Below are 16,997 nucleotides of genomic sequence, written 5' to 3'. Positions count from 1 at the left end.
AACACTTAAACAACACATCCTAGATCTTTATTATCAATGGAAATCAAATGTATCAACCCATGGAGGTCTGGATTTGGAGTCACCCTCTAAATTAAAGTGGAAAACCCCACTACAGGCTGATCCAACTTTGATGTAATGTCCTTAAAACAAGTCAGAATAAGGCTCAGTAGTGTGTGTGGCCTCCACGTGCCTGTATGACCTCCTTACAACGCCTGGGCATGCTCCTGATGAGGTGGCGGATGGTCTCCTGAGGGATCTCCTCCCAGACCTGGACTAAAGCATCCGCCAACTCCTGGACAGTCTGTGGTGCAACGTGGCGTTGGTGGATGGAGCGAGACATGATGTCCCAGATGTGCTCAAATGGATTCAGGTCTGGGGAACGGGCGGTCCATAGCATCAATGCCTTACTCTTGCAGGAACTGCTGACACACTCCGGCCACATGAGGTCTAGCATTGTCTTGCATTAGGAGGAACCCAGGGCCAACCGCACCAGCATATGGTCTCACAAGGGGTCTGAGGATCTCATCTCGGTACCTAATGGCAGTCAGGCTACCTCTGGCGATCACATGGAGGGCTGTGCGGCCCCCCAAAGAAATGCCACCCCACACCATGACTGACCCACCGCCAAACCGGTCATGCTGGAGGATGTTGCAGGCAGCAGAACGTTCTCCACGGCGTCTCCAGACTCTGTCACGTCTGTCACATGTGCTCAGTGTGAACCTGCTTTCATCTGTGAAGAGCACAGGGCGCCAGTGGCGAATTTGCCAATCTTGGTGTTCTCTGGCAAATGCCAAACGTCCTGCACGGTGTTGGGCTGTAAGCACAACCCCCACCTGTGGATGTCGGGCCCTCATACCACCCTCATGGAGTCTGTTTCTGACCGTTTGAGCAGACACATGCACATTTGTGGCCTGCTGGAGGTCATTTTGCAGGGCTCTGGCAGTGCTCCTCTTGCTCCTCCTTGCACAAAGGCGGAGGTAGCGGTCCTGCTGCTGGGTTGTTGCCCTCCTACGGCCTCCTCCACGTCTCCTGATGTACTGGCCTGTCTCCTGGTAGCGCCTCCATGCTCTGGACACTACGCTGACAGACACAGCAAACCTTCTTGCCACAGCTCGCATTGATGTGCCATCCTGGATGAGCTGCACTACCTGAGCCACTTGTGTGGGTTGTAGACTCCGTCTCATGCTACCACTAGAGTGAAAGCACCGCCAGCATTCAAAAGTGACCAAAACATCAGCCAGGAAGCATAGGAACTGAGAAGTGGTTTGTGGTCACCACCTGCAGAACCACTTCTGTATTGGGGGTGTCTTGCTAATTTCCTATAATTTCCACCTGTTGTCTATTCCATTTGCACAACAGCATGTGACATTTATTGTCAATCAGTGTTGCTTCCTAAGTGGACAGTTTGATTTCACAGAAGTGTGATTGACTTGGAGTTACATTGTGTTGTTTAAGTGTTCCCTTTATTTTTTTGAGCAGTGTATAACCCAACACGTCATTGTCAGTACAATGGCTCCACTCTCAGCCTAATAGAGATAGGCTGAGAGTGGGGAAGGGAATCATATTAGTGTCGCTCCCTGACAATTATCTAATGGAAGTTGTATGGAAGAAATCTAGCACATTTCAATCATGCCACACAGTCTTGTTTTTATTACAGTGTGTACGACTAACTGAACTGAACTGTTGAATTGTTTTTGTTTGTCTATTTGTGTTCTTTAAATAGCATTCAGTGGCCAGCTTATTAGGTACACCACCCCATTCACGAAAATGGTTTGCCCCTACAGACCGTAGCTATGTTTCCATTAACTTGTCCAGTAATTTTTTTGTCAACATGTAGAACATTTGAATAGAAAATAAATGTGACAATTGCCTGCTAGGTTGCGTTTCCATTTAACTATCTTCTGTCGATAAAAACAGCTGGATGTAATGACGTCACACCTAAACAAAACAAAAACCTAGTGTCGAATAAAAATGTAGTGGTTGAAGTGTTACCATTACCAATTTAGGCAAATTGCGCTTTAGTAAATTGGCGACAGTTGTATGCTCTCCCACCTATCTGTTTCATGTCTCAGGTAGCCTGCGAAAGCCAGCATGCAATAATTGACTAATATTTGCAACATTCTAATAATTCTCATGTGCCTAACGTATCGCCACGGATCGGCTGCCAAGGCTAGTCCGTGCCATGGTGAAACGTGCACTCCTGTAGAGTTGAAATAATTGGATGGTGAAACTTGCCAGCCAACCAGAAAAGCAAGGTGAAGCAATTCAGGCATTCTTGAAAGTCAGGACAATCTTTGTCCTGCAAAGAAACATTATTTTTATAGTTGAAAAAAATAGTTTTGCAAGCAGTAGGCATTTAGAATTAATTATGGAGTGGAGCTTATAGTGAAGTGATGACATAACGTGCCCCGCGTACCTTCAAAAGTATTCGGCAAGCATCATTTATTAGAGAAACAGTTTCCATCATCATTTGTCGTTAGACAAAATAAAAATCCACCCGTCGAACGGATAAAAATGTTGTCGATCTTAAAAAAAAATCATCCTATATCTGCCGTTTCCATTATTAATTTTTTTGCGTCATTGCTTTTGTCGAATAAACCTGGGTCAATGGAAACTACCTATTGAGTCACGTGGCCGTGGCTTGCTATATAAACCAGGCAGACGGGCATCCATTCAAATTAGTGGATTTGGCTATTTCAGCCACACCCGTTGCTGACAGGTGTATAAAATCAAGCACATTTCCATAGACAAACACTGGCAGTAGATTGGCCTTACTGACGAGCTCAGTGACTTTCAACGTGGCACCGTCATAGGATGCCACCTTTCCAACAAGTCAGTTCGTCAAATTTCTGCCCAGCTAGAGCTGCCCCGGTCAACTGTAAGTGCTATTTTTTGTGAAGTGGAAACATCTAGGAGCAACAATGGCTCAACTGCGAAATGGTAGGCCACACAAGCTCACAGAACGGAACCGCCGAGTGCTGAAACGCGTAGCTCGTAAAAATCGTCTGTCCTCGGTTGCAACACTCACTACCGAGTTCCAAACTGCCTCTGGAAGCAACATCAGCACAATAACTATTCGTCAGGAGTTTCCATGGCCGAGCAGCCGCACACAAGCCTAAGATCGCCCTGCATAATGCCAAGTGTTGGCTGGAGTGGTGTAAAGCTCACCACCATTGGGCTCTGGAGCAGTGGAAACGCATTCTCTGGAGTGATGAATCACGCTTCACCATCTGGCAGTCCGATGGACGAATCTGGGTTTGGCGGAAGCCAGGAGAACGCTACCCGCCCCAATGCATAGTGCCAACAGTAATGTTTGGTGGAGGAGGAAACATTTTCTGGGGCTGTTTTTCATTGGTTCGGGCTAGGCCCCTTAGTTCCAGTGAAGGGAAATCTTAACGCAAAACCATACAATTACATTCTAGACGATTCTGTGCTTCCAACTTTGTGGCAACAGTTTGGGGAAGGCCCTTTCCTGTTTCAGCATGACAATGCCCCCGTGCACAAAGCGAGGCACATACAGAAATGGTTTGTTGAGATGGGTGTGGAAGAACTTGACTGGCCTGCACAGAGCCCTGACCTCAACCCCATCAAACACATTTGGAATGAATTGGAAAGCCAACTGTGAGCCAGGCCTAATTACCCAACATCAGTGCCCCGACCTCACTAATGCTCATGTGGCTGAATGGAAGCAAGTCCCCGTAGCAAATGTTCCAACATCTAGTGGAAAGCCTTCCCAGAAGAGTGGAGGCTGTTATAGCAGCAAAGGGGGGAATATTTAATGCCCATGATTTTGGAATGAGATGAACCAAAATTGTGTATAAACTATTATACCAGAGATTTTGCAATGATTCCTATGTCGAAGATGTGAAAAAGATTTGTTGGTCTAATGAGGAACATCCGTACGCTGCACTTGAAGCATTTATGAAACCGCTTCTTCCGGTTACTGATAGTTTCTTGATGGGTGCATGCCTGACTGTTAGAACTGCCAAATCCCCATGGATAAATGATGAATTTAAAAACTGTATGGCTGAGAGGAATGAGGCAAAGGGAATAGCAAATAGGTCTGACAACACAGCAGACTGGCAAACATACAGTCAATTGAGAAATCACGGAACTAAACAAAAAGAAGAAGAAACTATACTATGGAACAAAGATAAATTATATAAAGAATGATAGTAAAAATCTCTCGAGTACTGTAAATGAAATTCTAGGCAAAAAAGCGAACTCAGCTCCATCCTTCATTGAGGCAGATGGCTTGTTCATAACAAAACCCTTTGATATTGCCAACCACTTTAATAACTTTTTTGTTGACAAGATTAGCAAACTCAGGCATGACATGCAAACAACACATGCTGAGCCTTAATATTCATGCATAATGGACCATATAATGAAAGACAAGCACTGTCGTTTTGAGTTCCACCAAGGTAAATTGCTGAGGTTGGTAGCAGAATACATTGTGACTCCTGTTTGCCACATCTTCAATTTAAGCCTAGAAGGTGTGTGCCCTCAGACATGGAGGGAGGCAAAGGTCAATCCGCTACCCAAGAATAGCAGAGCACCCTTTAATGGTTCAAACAGCCGACCTATCAGCCTGTTACAAGTGCTTAGCAAACTGGAAAAAATTGTGTTTTATCAAATACAATGTTATTTTACATTAAACAAATTAACAACAGACTTTCAGCGTGCTTATAGGGAAGGGCACTCAACATACTCGGCACTGACACAAATGACTGATGATTGGCTGAAAGAAATTGATAGTAAGATTGTGGGAGCTGTTTTGTTAGACTTCAGTGCAGCTTTTGACACTCATTGATCATAACCTATTGCTGAAAAAACATGTTTTATGGATTTGCATCCTCTGCTTATTATGGATTGAGAGTTACCTATCTAATAGAACACAGAGGGTTTCCTAGCAGCCTGCTAGGGCCATTATTGTTTTTTGTTTTTACAAATGACCTTCCACTGACCTTGAATAAAGCCTGTGTGTCTATGTACGCTGATGACTCAACAGTATACACGTCGGCTGCAACAGTAACATAGAGCTCCAGTCAGTTTTAGAATGGGTAACTAGCAAAAGGCCGGTGCTAAATTTCTCAAACTAAAAAGCATAATCTTTGGGACAAATCACTCGTGCAACGCTAAACCTCATTTAGATCTATTATTGAATAATGTGGCTATTGAGCATGTTGAGGAGACTAACCTGCTGGGTGTAACCCTAGATAGCAAGCTGTCATGGTCAAAACATATAGTAAATGGTTGCTAAAATGGGAAGAGGTCTGTCCATGATAGGGCGTTGCTCTGCCTTCTTCACATCTCTGTCGACCTACAGTCCCTAGTTTTTTTGCACCAGGACTACTGCCCAGTTGTGTGGTCATGTGCGGCAAATAAATATTTGTATATATCTTGTATTGTAATTTGCACTGTACTATGTATGAGACCTATATATTGTGTGTATGTACTGATATGTAGGCTGTGTGACGTTTTACATTTACAGTGCATTCGGAAAGTATTCAGATCCCTTCCATTTTTCCACATTTTGTTACATTAGCCTTATTCTAAAATGGATTTAATTAAAAAATGTCCTGATCAATCTACACACAATACCCCATAATGACAAAGCGAAAACAGGTTTTTAAACATTTTTGCAAATGTATTAAAAATAGAAACACAGATAGCTTATTTACGTAAGTATTCAGACCCTTTGCTATGAGACTCGAAATTGAGCTCAGGTGCATCCTGTTTCCATTGATCATCCTTGAGATGTTTCTACAACTTGATTGGAGTCCACCTGTGGTAAATTCAACTGATTGGACATGATTTGGAAAGGCACACACCTGTCTATATAAGGTCCCACAGTTGACAGTGCATGTCAGAGCAAAAATCAAGCCATGAGCTTGAAGGAATTGTCCGTAGAACTCCGAGACAGGATTGTGTCGAGGCAGAGATCAGGGGTACCAAAAAGATTTGGCAGCATTGAAGGTCCCCAAGAACACAGTGGCCTCCATCATTCTTAAATGGAACAAGTTTGGAACCACCGAGATTCTTCCTAGAGCTGGCCGGCCGGCCAAACTGAGCAATCTGGGGAGAAGGGCCTTGGCCAGGGAGGTGACCAAGAACCCGATGGTCACTCTGACAGAGCTCCAGAGTTCCTCTGTGGAGATGGGAGAACCTTCCAGAAGGACAACCATCTGTGCAGCACCACCAATCAGGCCTTTATGGTAGAGTGGCCAGACGGAAGCCACTCCTCAGTAAAAGGCACGACAGCCCGCTTGGAGTTTGTCGAAAGTCTCCTAAAGGACTCTCAGACCATGAGAAACAAGATTCTCTGGTCTGATGAAATCAAGATTGAACTCTTTGGCCTGAATGCCAAGCATCACTTCTGGAGGAAACCTAGCACCATCCTTACGGTGAAGCATGGTGGTGGCAGCATCATGCTGTGGGGATGTTTTGCAGCAGCAGGGACTGAGAGACTAGTCAGTATCGAGGGAAATATGAACGGAGCAAAATACAGAGAGATCCTTGATGAATAACTGCTCTAGAGCGCTCAGGACCTCAGACTGGGGCAAAGGCTCACCTTCCAACAGGACAATGACCCTAAGCACACAGCCAAGACAATGCAGGAGTGGCTTCGGGACAAGTCTCTGAATGTCCTTGAGTTGCCCAGCCAGAGCCCGGATTTGAACCCGATCGAACATCTCTGGAGAGATTTGAAAATAGCTGTGCAGCGACGCTCCCCATCCAACCTGACAGAGCTTGAGAGGATCTGCAGAGAAGAATTTGAGAAACTCCCCAAATACAGGTGTGCCAAGCTTGTAGCGTCATACCCAAGAAGACTTGAGGCTGTAATCGCTGCCAAAGGTGCTTCAACAAAGTACTGAGTAAAGGGTCTGAATACTTACAGTATGTAAATGTGATATTTCGGGGGGGGGGGTTTAAATATAAATTGTGTGTAGCTTGATGAGAAGAAAAAAAGTGTATTCAATTTTAGAATAAGGCTGTAACGTAACAAAATTTGGAAAACGTCAAGGGGTTTGAATACTTTCCGAATGCACTGTATTTCAGTCCTTGACTAATAATGTCCTGTACTATGTATTATGTAATGTTTCATATGGACCCCAGGAAGAGTAGCTGATACTTCTGCAGTGGCCAATGGGGATCCTAATAAATACCGAATACCAACGTATCTGTGACCGACAGATGCATATCTGTATTTCCAGTCATGTGAAATCCATAGATTTTTTTTCAATTGTCTGATATCTGTATATGAATTGAAACTCAGTAAAATCTTTGAAATTGTTGCATTTATATTTCAACTTTTCTTCTAGTCTTAGCTTGCTGATATTTACTCCGGTTGCTTAGTGGACAAAAACTGTAACATTAGCTTGCAAAGTTTGAACATCGCGGTCACCTGTACATATCAGTTCCTCACTTCATCATCTTCTCTCTGTCCTCCCTGCAGTCTAACCTGGGAGAGCAGCCTTCTCTCACCACCTTGGTGGGCCGTGTGATCATCCTGGCCGATGTCAACAAGGATGGCAAGGTGTCCCTGGCGGAAGCCAAGTCTGTGTGGGCTCTCCTCCAGATCAACGAGTTCCTTCTGATGGTAGCCCTGCAGGAGAAGGAGCATACCCCTAAACTGCTGGGCTTCTGCGGGGACCTGTACGTGACTGAGCACGTGGGCCACAGGTGAGGACCACTTTGGAAATGAGGGTTTTAATTAAAGAACGACTGTACTGGCTGATATTAATTGGTTTTGTCCTCGTAATTTTCAAGAAATGCCACTGCAAACAAGACTATACTCTGGGCATAAATGCACATCTTGTTGGTGTATGTATTATTTTTTACCTAGAAATAACATTCCATTCAATCTACAGCTCCCTCTACAGACTGGAGGTGCCCAGCTACCTGCAGGCATTAGTCCCGGAGGCCCTGAGCTCCAGCCTGAACCAGTGGTTGGCCCCGGCGTGGCCCCGGAGGGCCCGCATCACCATCGGCCTGCTGGAGTTCGTAGAGGAGGTAAAGATAAGATTATGGGAAGAGCCATAGAGATAGATGACTCAACTTTGTACATGTGCCATTATAGCGCCTGTGACAGCATGGGCAACGCCATTGAGGCCATCTCCATTTTAAAGTAGTCAATTTTCTTCACGATTGGCTGATCCCTCCTGATGACCTGGTTGAACATGACTCCAACAGGGTCACCAGGAGGGATCAGCCAATGAAGTTGGAAGTCCCACCCAGTTGAGTACTTTAAAATGGTGGAAGCCCTCAATGGCGCTGCCCATGCTAATATGACCTTTTGGCCACTAGAGGCCTCTATCATTCTCTGATTATCCCCATTAGGACATTTTGGTTGCGGCTCTGTGAATACATAACACATATCAAGCATAGACAAAGGACAGACAATTACAGAATAAATACAATCATAGGGAATAGAAAAAGTGTAGTTGATGTCTGATTCATAATGATCTGTACACTAAACATCTGTACCCCATCAACTACAAAAACAGGTGTTCCACGGGGCCTACGGCAGCTTCCTGATGTGTGACGCCAGCCCGCGCCACGTGGGGTACAACTTCAAGTATGACTGCAAGATGGCAGACCTGCGCAGCGTGGCATCCGAGATGGCGGTCCGCGGGTTCCTGCGGGGGCGTCGCTGCGAGACCAACGCTGACTGCACCTTCGGGCGTGACTGCACTGCCACCTGCGATCGGTTGGTGAAGCAGTGTAACACAGAGGTGGTCCAGCCCAACCTGGCCAAGGTGTGTGTGCTGCTACAGGACTATCTGCTGTCCGGGGCACCCCAGGACCTCCGCATAGACCTGGAGAAGCAGCTCCGTACCTGTGTGACGCTCAGCGGCCTGGCCAGCCAAATGGAGGTGCACCACTCGCTGGTCCTCAACAACCTCAAGACCCTGCTATGGAAGACCATCTCCAACACACAGTACTCCTGAGGACCACAGAAGAGATGCTGGGAGCCATAAGTAGGCCTGGCTTGTATTAATTTGGCACCAAATAGAGGAAAATGGATTGAAACGAACGGACAACCCAAAGTTGTCCAGTAAGAAATGCAAATGTTAACTGTTACAAAATAATTTGCTACGGTATGCCCTAATGAATACAACCGTCATTTTTCCTTAGTCCGAACTCAACCAGGAAAAGAACGCCAGGACCTACCCATAAGAGTGAAGCAGGTCCAAACTCTAACCTTTTCATTTACCCTAGAGGTACTTGTACTCACTGAATAGGTAATATGAGGGACTGACTGCCATTGCAGCTAAGGAAAATGTTACCTCTTCCCCTCCTACCCTACTTTTTTGGGGCCGTTACAAGACATGCCAAAAGCTTGAGTAAAACAGACTAGTAAATCACTGACTGAAAGTGAAACTGAATTGCGATCAGATGGATTATGATTTAAAAGTACAGTTTAAGTACAAGTTTATTTTTAAGGAAGGATTCTTTATTTTGTGATGCAGGTGTATTCTCAGGGCCTTGCCTGTGTAATGGTAATTTATTAACTGTACAGTATTGTACTTTAAAGAGTAGTTATTCAGTGTATCACTTCTATCAGGGAATGTCAATGTAGAGGTGTAGTGCCATGAACATATTGGAGTGAAAATGACTATTTTATCTTTGTGTGAATGATCCATCAGACAAGGTCAAATGAGATGGAAACATGGAGAGCTCACTTTGGCGCTTTTGTGATAGATCGTAACCAATCTGTATTGCTCAGATAAATTAAAAAAAGAACTACAAACGATGGCAATTTTCTAGACTAAAGAAATCGAAGTATCAGTATTTCATGAATTATACAACGGGTGGTCTAATCCTGAATGCTGATTGGTTAAAACCGCATTCCAGCCGGTGTCTATTCCACAAGATAACACTGGCTAAATTATTACGTTAAAATGCCTATTTACTCTGTTCCATCTGATTCCGCAATCCACTGTCACATCAGCCCAGCCAAGCAATTTATAAACTTCATCCACCATAAAAGGCATCTAGACATTATCTCACATTTCTTTTAAACTAACATTTAGTTAATACCGGAGACTTTTATAAACCTTGCTGTCTGTCTCTCCGACATTTGCAACATTGTTTCAATATTAAAATTCTATCTCCAGCTGTCCCATAGTAATGAACAGGTCAGGAGTCGCGACGAGACAGGCAGGGTTTCTCAGCCAGTCGAAATCATGAATCAGCTGGCATCATTTTTATGGATATATACACAAAGAAATGTCAATTGAAAAAAGGTAAAATGAAACGCAGCTAGTTTGCAGTCTTTCCAGCTTCAGTTTGAAGTGATTGTGTTAGCTAGCTCCTCGGAACAACAGTGTCCTGACAAGAGAGCATATTTTCTATGCCAGGCAAAATCACACCTCATTAGCTCATTGTTATGGATGCATCCTAATAAATGTCACTAGAAAACTGCTTAAACAAATGCAAATGCAGCTGTTATTCTGGCTGCACTGTTTGATGTGATTAAGTTAGCCATAGTAGGCTAGCTAGCAAGCAAGGGATAAGGACGTTACCAGCCAGCATGGCAATGGAACATTTAGAACGAACGACTGGGTCGCATCCATAGATGCAGAACAAAAAGACTGAACGACTGGGGCGCGTCTCTGGCAACCGAACCACCAGCCGGCTTGGGTAGCAACCCTAGATTTGTGTTGGAACTATATCTTGTGGAAGGATGAAATAGTATGAATAAATTCATCAAAATAATATTTAATGAAAATATGTAAATCATTATTTGAATATGTTGGTAACCCGTTGTATAAAAGTAATAATGCACTTAAAGCCGGTGTTTGGAGGATATATTGGCACGGTTTTCCGGCCCTCGACTTAGTCTCGGGCCTAACACCCATGCCAATATATCCTCCAAACACCGGGTTCCCGGGCATTATCACTTAAGGGTAACCTTAAAGCTGTCCGTTACCATTATGTAGTCCGTCCCGCCAGTATTTCGCAATTCACATTCCAACTATCCATGTTCTCACCTCAATTTCCATCCATCTTACCATGGCACCATATATTCATTTTACAGTTGCACTGTGTCGGTAGTTACATTGTAATAGTGACGTCCCATGTTTGGGCATCTGAAGGGAATCGCTCATAAGAAGAAAAAAATAAAATCAACCAGTGAGATCAGCATTAGCTTGAAAGTTGCATCATGATAAAAGTGATACTAAAAACATAAACCATTAGGCATTTTTATTCTTCAAATCCAACAGGGTAAATTGGTTCCAAATACTAGCCTAAAGAAATAAAGGGTACAGAGTCCAGAGGTTAACGTGATCAGATATAACACAGTGGGCCATGGTAAAACAGAACTCATCATCCATCTATCTAAATGCCCAGATACAGTGCCTATCATTTTCATTAAGATTCTACCAACTTTGCACAACTCTTTGGCAACATGCTCAGTGTACAAAAGAGTAGGAACACCTTCCTAATATCGCGTTGCACACCATTTTGCCCTCAGAACAGCCTCAATTTGTCGTGGCATGGACTCCACAAGGTCTCAAAAGCGTTCCACATGGATGCTGGCCCATGTTGACGCCAACACGTCCCACAGTTGTGTCAAATTGGCTGGTAGTGGATCGCTATGACGAATAGATCATTCCATCTCATCCCACAAATGCTCAATTGGATTGAGATCTGGTGACTGGGCAGGCCACTGCAGTAAACTGAATGCAGTCATGTTTGTGGAACCATTCCCGGACAATCCTAGCCTTGTGGCATTATCCTGCTGGAAAAAAATAATTCACAGATGGATACACTGCTGCCATGAAGGGTCCTCTGTAGCTCAATTGGTAGAGCATGGCGCTTGTAACGCCAGGGTAGTGGGTTCGATCCCCGGGACCACCCATACGTAAATATGTATGCGCACATGACTGTAAGTCGCTTTGGATAAAAGCGTCTGCTAAATGGCATATTTAAGGGTTGCACCCGATTGGCAATGATGTTTATATATCCTGTGGCATTCAAACATTGCGCCACTTATCAATGGGCCCAATGTGTGCCATAAAAACAGCCCACAACACCAGCCTGCAATGTTGACACGCTGCATGATGGATGCATGTATTCATGTGATTGTCTCCATACCCTAGTCCTCCCATCAGCGTGAAACTGCAGGAACCGGGATTCATCAGACCAGGCAATGTTTTTCCAATTCTCTAGGGTTTGTTCCTTAGCCCACTGCTACCAGTTTATTTTTTTGTGCTGAAAGTGGAACTCCAAGGTCGTCGGCTGCCATACCGCATTCATGTCAAGGTACGACAAGTCGTGCATTCTTATGGGTCTTTGGGCACCAATGTTGTACTGGACTGTCAGTAGACTAACTGTAGCCCGTCTGTTACGTTGCACAATTCAGGTCAGCCTCCTTTGCCCTCTTTCATCAATGACCCATTTTCAGCCACTGGCCGGATGTCCTTTGGGTGGTGGACCATTCTTGATACACGGGAAACTTGAGCGTGAAAAACCTAGCAGCATTGCAGTTCTTGACAAACCAATGTGCCTGGCAGCTACTACCATACCCCATTCAAAGGCACTTAAATATTGTATTCTTGCACCCTCTGAATGGCACACAAACACAATCCATGTTTCTAAAGCCCTAAAAATAAAATCCAAAATAAAATTGTATTGGTCACATACACGTTTAGCACGTCTCCTCACCGTTATTTACACAGATTGAAGTGGATTTAACATGAGACATCAAGGGCTCAGCTTTCACCTGGTCAGGCCATGTCATGGAAAGAGCAGATGTTCTTAATGTTTTGTACACAGTGCATGTTGCCATAAGAGTTGTGTAAAGTTGGTGGAATCTTATTCCAAATGATTCACAACTAATGGCTGCCAAAGGTGCTTCCAAGTATTAACTCGGGGTGGAGACTTATCCAAATTATGATATTTCAGAGTTTTCTTTTTGTTAAATTTTCTATAAACTTTCACTTTGAAAATGTGGATTAGGTTGTGTAGATCTGTAGGAATAAAATGAAATGTAATCCCTTTAGATTTAACTTTAAGGCAGCAAAACAAAACAGGGCCCTATGCTATAGAAGATCCCACCGTAAACAGGCAAGGGTGTGGCCTGCTCAAACCTTTTTCTACTATCACCTTGAATCTTCAACTTTGAAACTGGACACATCTTGGCTTCTTCATCACATCTGTCATCTGTCAAAGAATCAGGGAATGGGTGAGAAAATGACTGCCAAAAGAACCCTGTCAATCCTCCAACATTTCCAAGAAAAGTAAACCTCAGATCAAAGTGAATCAAAACTCTAAGTCTTGGACAAATGGCAATTACCGGTCAGTAAACAAATTAGCGTTGGCACAACAGAAGAAACAAAACTGGTGAGGGATCTTAAAGGAAAATTCTACCCAAAAACTTTTGGTATTTGTTTCTTTAGTCCATTGTTGACATAGTCCCAAAATGTTTTACTTACAGTGGGGAGAACAAGTATTTGATACACTGCCGATTTTGCAGGTTTTCCTACTTACAAAGCATGTAGAGGTCTGTAATTTTTATCATAGGTACACTTCAACTGTGAGAGACGGAATCTAAAACAAAAATCCAGAAAATCACATTGTATGATTTTTAAGTAATTAATTTGCATTTTATTGCATGACATAAGTATTTGATCACCTACCAACCAGTAAGAATTCCGGCTCTCACAGACCTGTTAGTTTTTCTTTAAGAAGCCCTCCTGTTCTCCACTCATTACCTGTATTAACTGCACCTGTTTGAACTCGTTACCTGTATAAAAGACACCTGTCCACACACTCAATCAAACAGACTCCAACCTCTCCACAATGGCCAAGACCAGAGAGCTGTGTAAGGACATCAGGGATAAAATTGTAGACCTGCACAAGGCTGGGATGGGCTACAGGACAATAGGCAAGCAGCTTGGTGAGAAGGCAACAACTGTCGGCGCAATTATTAGAAAATGGAAGAAGTTCAAGATGACGGTCAATCATCCTCGGTCTGAGGCTCCATGCAAGATCTCACCTCGTGGGGCATCAATGATCATGAGGAAGGTGAGGGATCAGCCCAGAACTACACGGCAGGACCTGGTCAATGACCTGAAGAGAGCTGGGACCACAGTCTCAAAGAAAACCATTAGTAACACACTACGCCGTCATGGATTAAAATCCTGCTGCGCACACAAGGTCCCCCTGCTCAAGCCAGCGCATGTCCAGGCCCATCTGAAGTTTGCCAATGACCATCTGGATGATCCAGAGGAGGAATGGGAGAAGGTCACGTGGTCTGATGAGACAAAAATAGAGCTTTTTGGTCTAAACTCCACTCGCCGTGTTTGGAGGAAGAAGAAGGATGAGTACAACCCCAAGAACACCATCCCAACCGTGAAGCATGGAGGTGGAAACATCATTCTTTGGGGATGCTTTTCTGCAAAGGGGACAGGACGACTGCACCGTATTGAGGGGAGGATGGATGGGGCCATGTATCGCGAGATCTTGGCCAACAACCTCCTTCCCTCAGTAAGAGCATTGAAGATGGGTCATGGCTGGGTCTTCCAGCATGACAACGACCCGAAACACATAGCCAGGGCAACTAAGGAGTGACTCCGTAAGAAGCATCTCTAGGTCCTGGAGTGGCCTAGCCAGTCTCCAGAATTGAACCCAATAGAAAATCTTTGGAGGGAGCTGAAAGTCCGTATTGCCCAGCAACAGCCCCGAAACCTGAAGGATCTGGAGAAGGTCTGTATGGAGGAGTGGGCCAAAATCCCTGCTGCAGTGTGTGCAAACCTGGTCAAGACCTACAGGAAACATATGATCTCTGTAATTGCAAACAAAGGTTTCTGTACCAAATATTAAGTTCTGCTTTTCTGATGTATCAAATACGTATGTCATGCAATAAAATACAAATTAATTACTAAATTACTAAAATTATACAATGTGATTTTCTGGATTTTTGTTTTAGATTCCGTCTCTCACAGTTGAAGTGTACCTATGATACAAATTACAGAACTCTACATGCTTTGTAAGTAGGAAAACCTGCAAAATCGTCAGTGTATCAAATACTTGTTCTACCCACTGTATGTCAACAATGGACTAGGGACACATTTTCCTTTAAATAGCTCACTCCTGTTCAAACACTTCCTGTACCATAATAACATTTGTCCAAGGGTCTAAATGTGGCCAAATGTCAGAGCTATGATCATTTCAAGTACCCACCGTTCTGGGTCCTCGGCATAGACCTAACCCTTTCACTCTCCGCCCCTCATGACACAGGCTCAACACGTACAGTCGGACTGCAACGCCTCGAGGGGCAGATTGGTAGGAGATCAATATACACTTAGCCAGTACGTTACCCAGTGAGGAGAGGAATTACCATGGCTTGTGGCTCTGTCATCCCCCGCTACGACCACAGTCAGCACTGCTGCACCTCCAGACTTCTCTCCATCTGATATTAACATCCAAAAGACTGTATAGGTTAGGTTTGAAGAGCCACAAGGAAACAGATTAAGTCAAAGTCAAAAAGTAGCCAGAGTACATAAAGTAGTTAGTCAAGTACCTCTACTTCTAGAGCATTCAATTTACACCAAGATCCACCATTCTTGATTAGACTGGATGGCTGACAACGTCACAAATGAAGCACGCATCGATGTGGCCGGAAGCGTTGCGCTGTCATGATTCTGAAAGGTCAGCTAGCAACATTGACAAGAAGCTGCCATGTGTGGAATCGTAGGTGACACGTTTCAGCTAGTTCTCTTGTTGAGACCATGTCTTGTTTTGAGGCATTTTCACAGATTTCATGTCAATGCTGATATGGCTCAAAATCTATCTGGCCCGGTTCCGTACCCGCTCAATAGGGCAGTATAGCCATCATGTGTCAGTTTGTCTGCCCGCTCATTGCACAACCGTGGCATTGGCACCACAGTTACATCTGAAGGGCGGGGGAACCAGAGACGCTATTAGTTTTAGACCAGTTTCAGAAGAAACAGTTAGAACCCATGAACTGTTATTACAGGCCGCAGACAAAGCATTCAAAACACAGCCTTGTGAGCATGCATTTGTAAGTGGCTGTGCAGGTCTCAGATAATGTGGTAGATGTTATCCATCACAAGTTCAGCGTGGTGCATGATTTCTCATCACAGACCTATATATTTCATGCAGACTTAATTAAAAAAGGCCACCCGTTGCTTACCATTAGGTGTGCACGCCATTCTTTCAGGGAGGAACGGCAGGCCTCACTGCTATTTTCATGTTTCATCAGCTTGGCCAGTGGGACACCAATCGATCATGATGGTATCCAATGTTCCTCATTGGACGCTTCCCAGCTGAGGGACTAGAGAAAATAGGATATTTGAGATATGACTGACATGAATACCAGTCATTATTTACACTCAACATTTCATACACACTGAACAAAAATATAAAAACGCGACGCGCAACAATTTCAAAGATTTTACTGAGTTAGTTTATAAAGAATCAGTCAATTTAAATAATTTAGGGCCTAATCTATAGATATCACATGACTTGGAATACAGATTAATCTGTTGGTCACAGATACAGTAAAAAAAAAAAATAGGAAAAAAGGGGGCATGGATCAGAAAAACAGTCAGTAACTGGTGTGACCACCATTTGCCTGATGCAGCGTGACATCTCCTTCGCATGGAGTTGATCAGGCTGTTGATTGTGGCCTGTGCAATGTTCTCCCACTCTTCAATTGTTTTGTGAAGTTGATGGGTATTGGCGGGAACTGGAACACACAGTCGTACACGTTGATCCAGAGCATCCCAAACATGCTCAATGGGTGACATGTCTGGTGAGTATGCAGGCCATGGAAGACCTGAGACATGTTCAGCTTCCAGGAATTGTTTACAGATCCTTATCATGCTGAAACATGAGGTGATGGCGGCAGATGAATGGCACGACAATGGGCCTCAGGATCTCGTCAAGGTATCTCGGTGCATTCAAATTGCCATCGATAAAATGCATTTGAATGTTGTCCGTAGCTTATGCCTGCCCAT

The 16,997-nt window shown here is 44.1% G+C and overlaps 1 protein-coding gene and 1 long non-coding RNA gene across 2 annotated transcripts in view; one reads left to right on the top strand and one right to left on the bottom strand.

Annotated features, from left to right (window-relative positions):
• LOC311127509 (divergent protein kinase domain 1B-like) overlaps window positions 1–10,725 on the top strand; it is an 18,440-nt gene extending 7,715 nt beyond the window's left edge. The window contains exons 3-5 of the mRNA XM_084159331.1: window positions 7,460–7,686; window positions 7,875–8,016; window positions 8,511–10,725. Coding sequence (XP_084015457.1) covers window positions 7,460–7,686; window positions 7,875–8,016; window positions 8,511–8,954 — 813 coding nt within the window. The 3' untranslated portion in view covers window positions 8,955–10,725. The remainder of the gene's footprint in view (window positions 1–7,459; window positions 7,687–7,874; window positions 8,017–8,510) is intronic.
• Window positions 10,726–11,199: 474 nt separating this feature from the next.
• Window positions 11,200–16,307, bottom strand: LOC311128126. Its single transcript, XR_014613182.1, has 3 exons — window positions 16,172–16,307; window positions 15,356–15,427; window positions 11,200–13,176 (listed from the first exon to the last, which is right to left on the bottom strand). It is a non-coding gene; the product is annotated as an uncharacterized lncRNA (long non-coding RNA).
• Between the last annotated feature and the right edge of the window lie 690 nt (window positions 16,308–16,997).

The sequence above is a fragment of the Coregonus lavaretus genome, assembly GCF_964263955.1.
Source record: "Coregonus lavaretus genome assembly, chromosome: 4".
NCBI classification, from domain to species: Eukaryota; Metazoa; Chordata; class Actinopteri; order Salmoniformes; family Salmonidae; genus Coregonus; species Coregonus lavaretus.
Note: the sequence above shows the minus strand (reverse complement) of the source record. Positions and strands in the feature narration are given on the sequence as shown.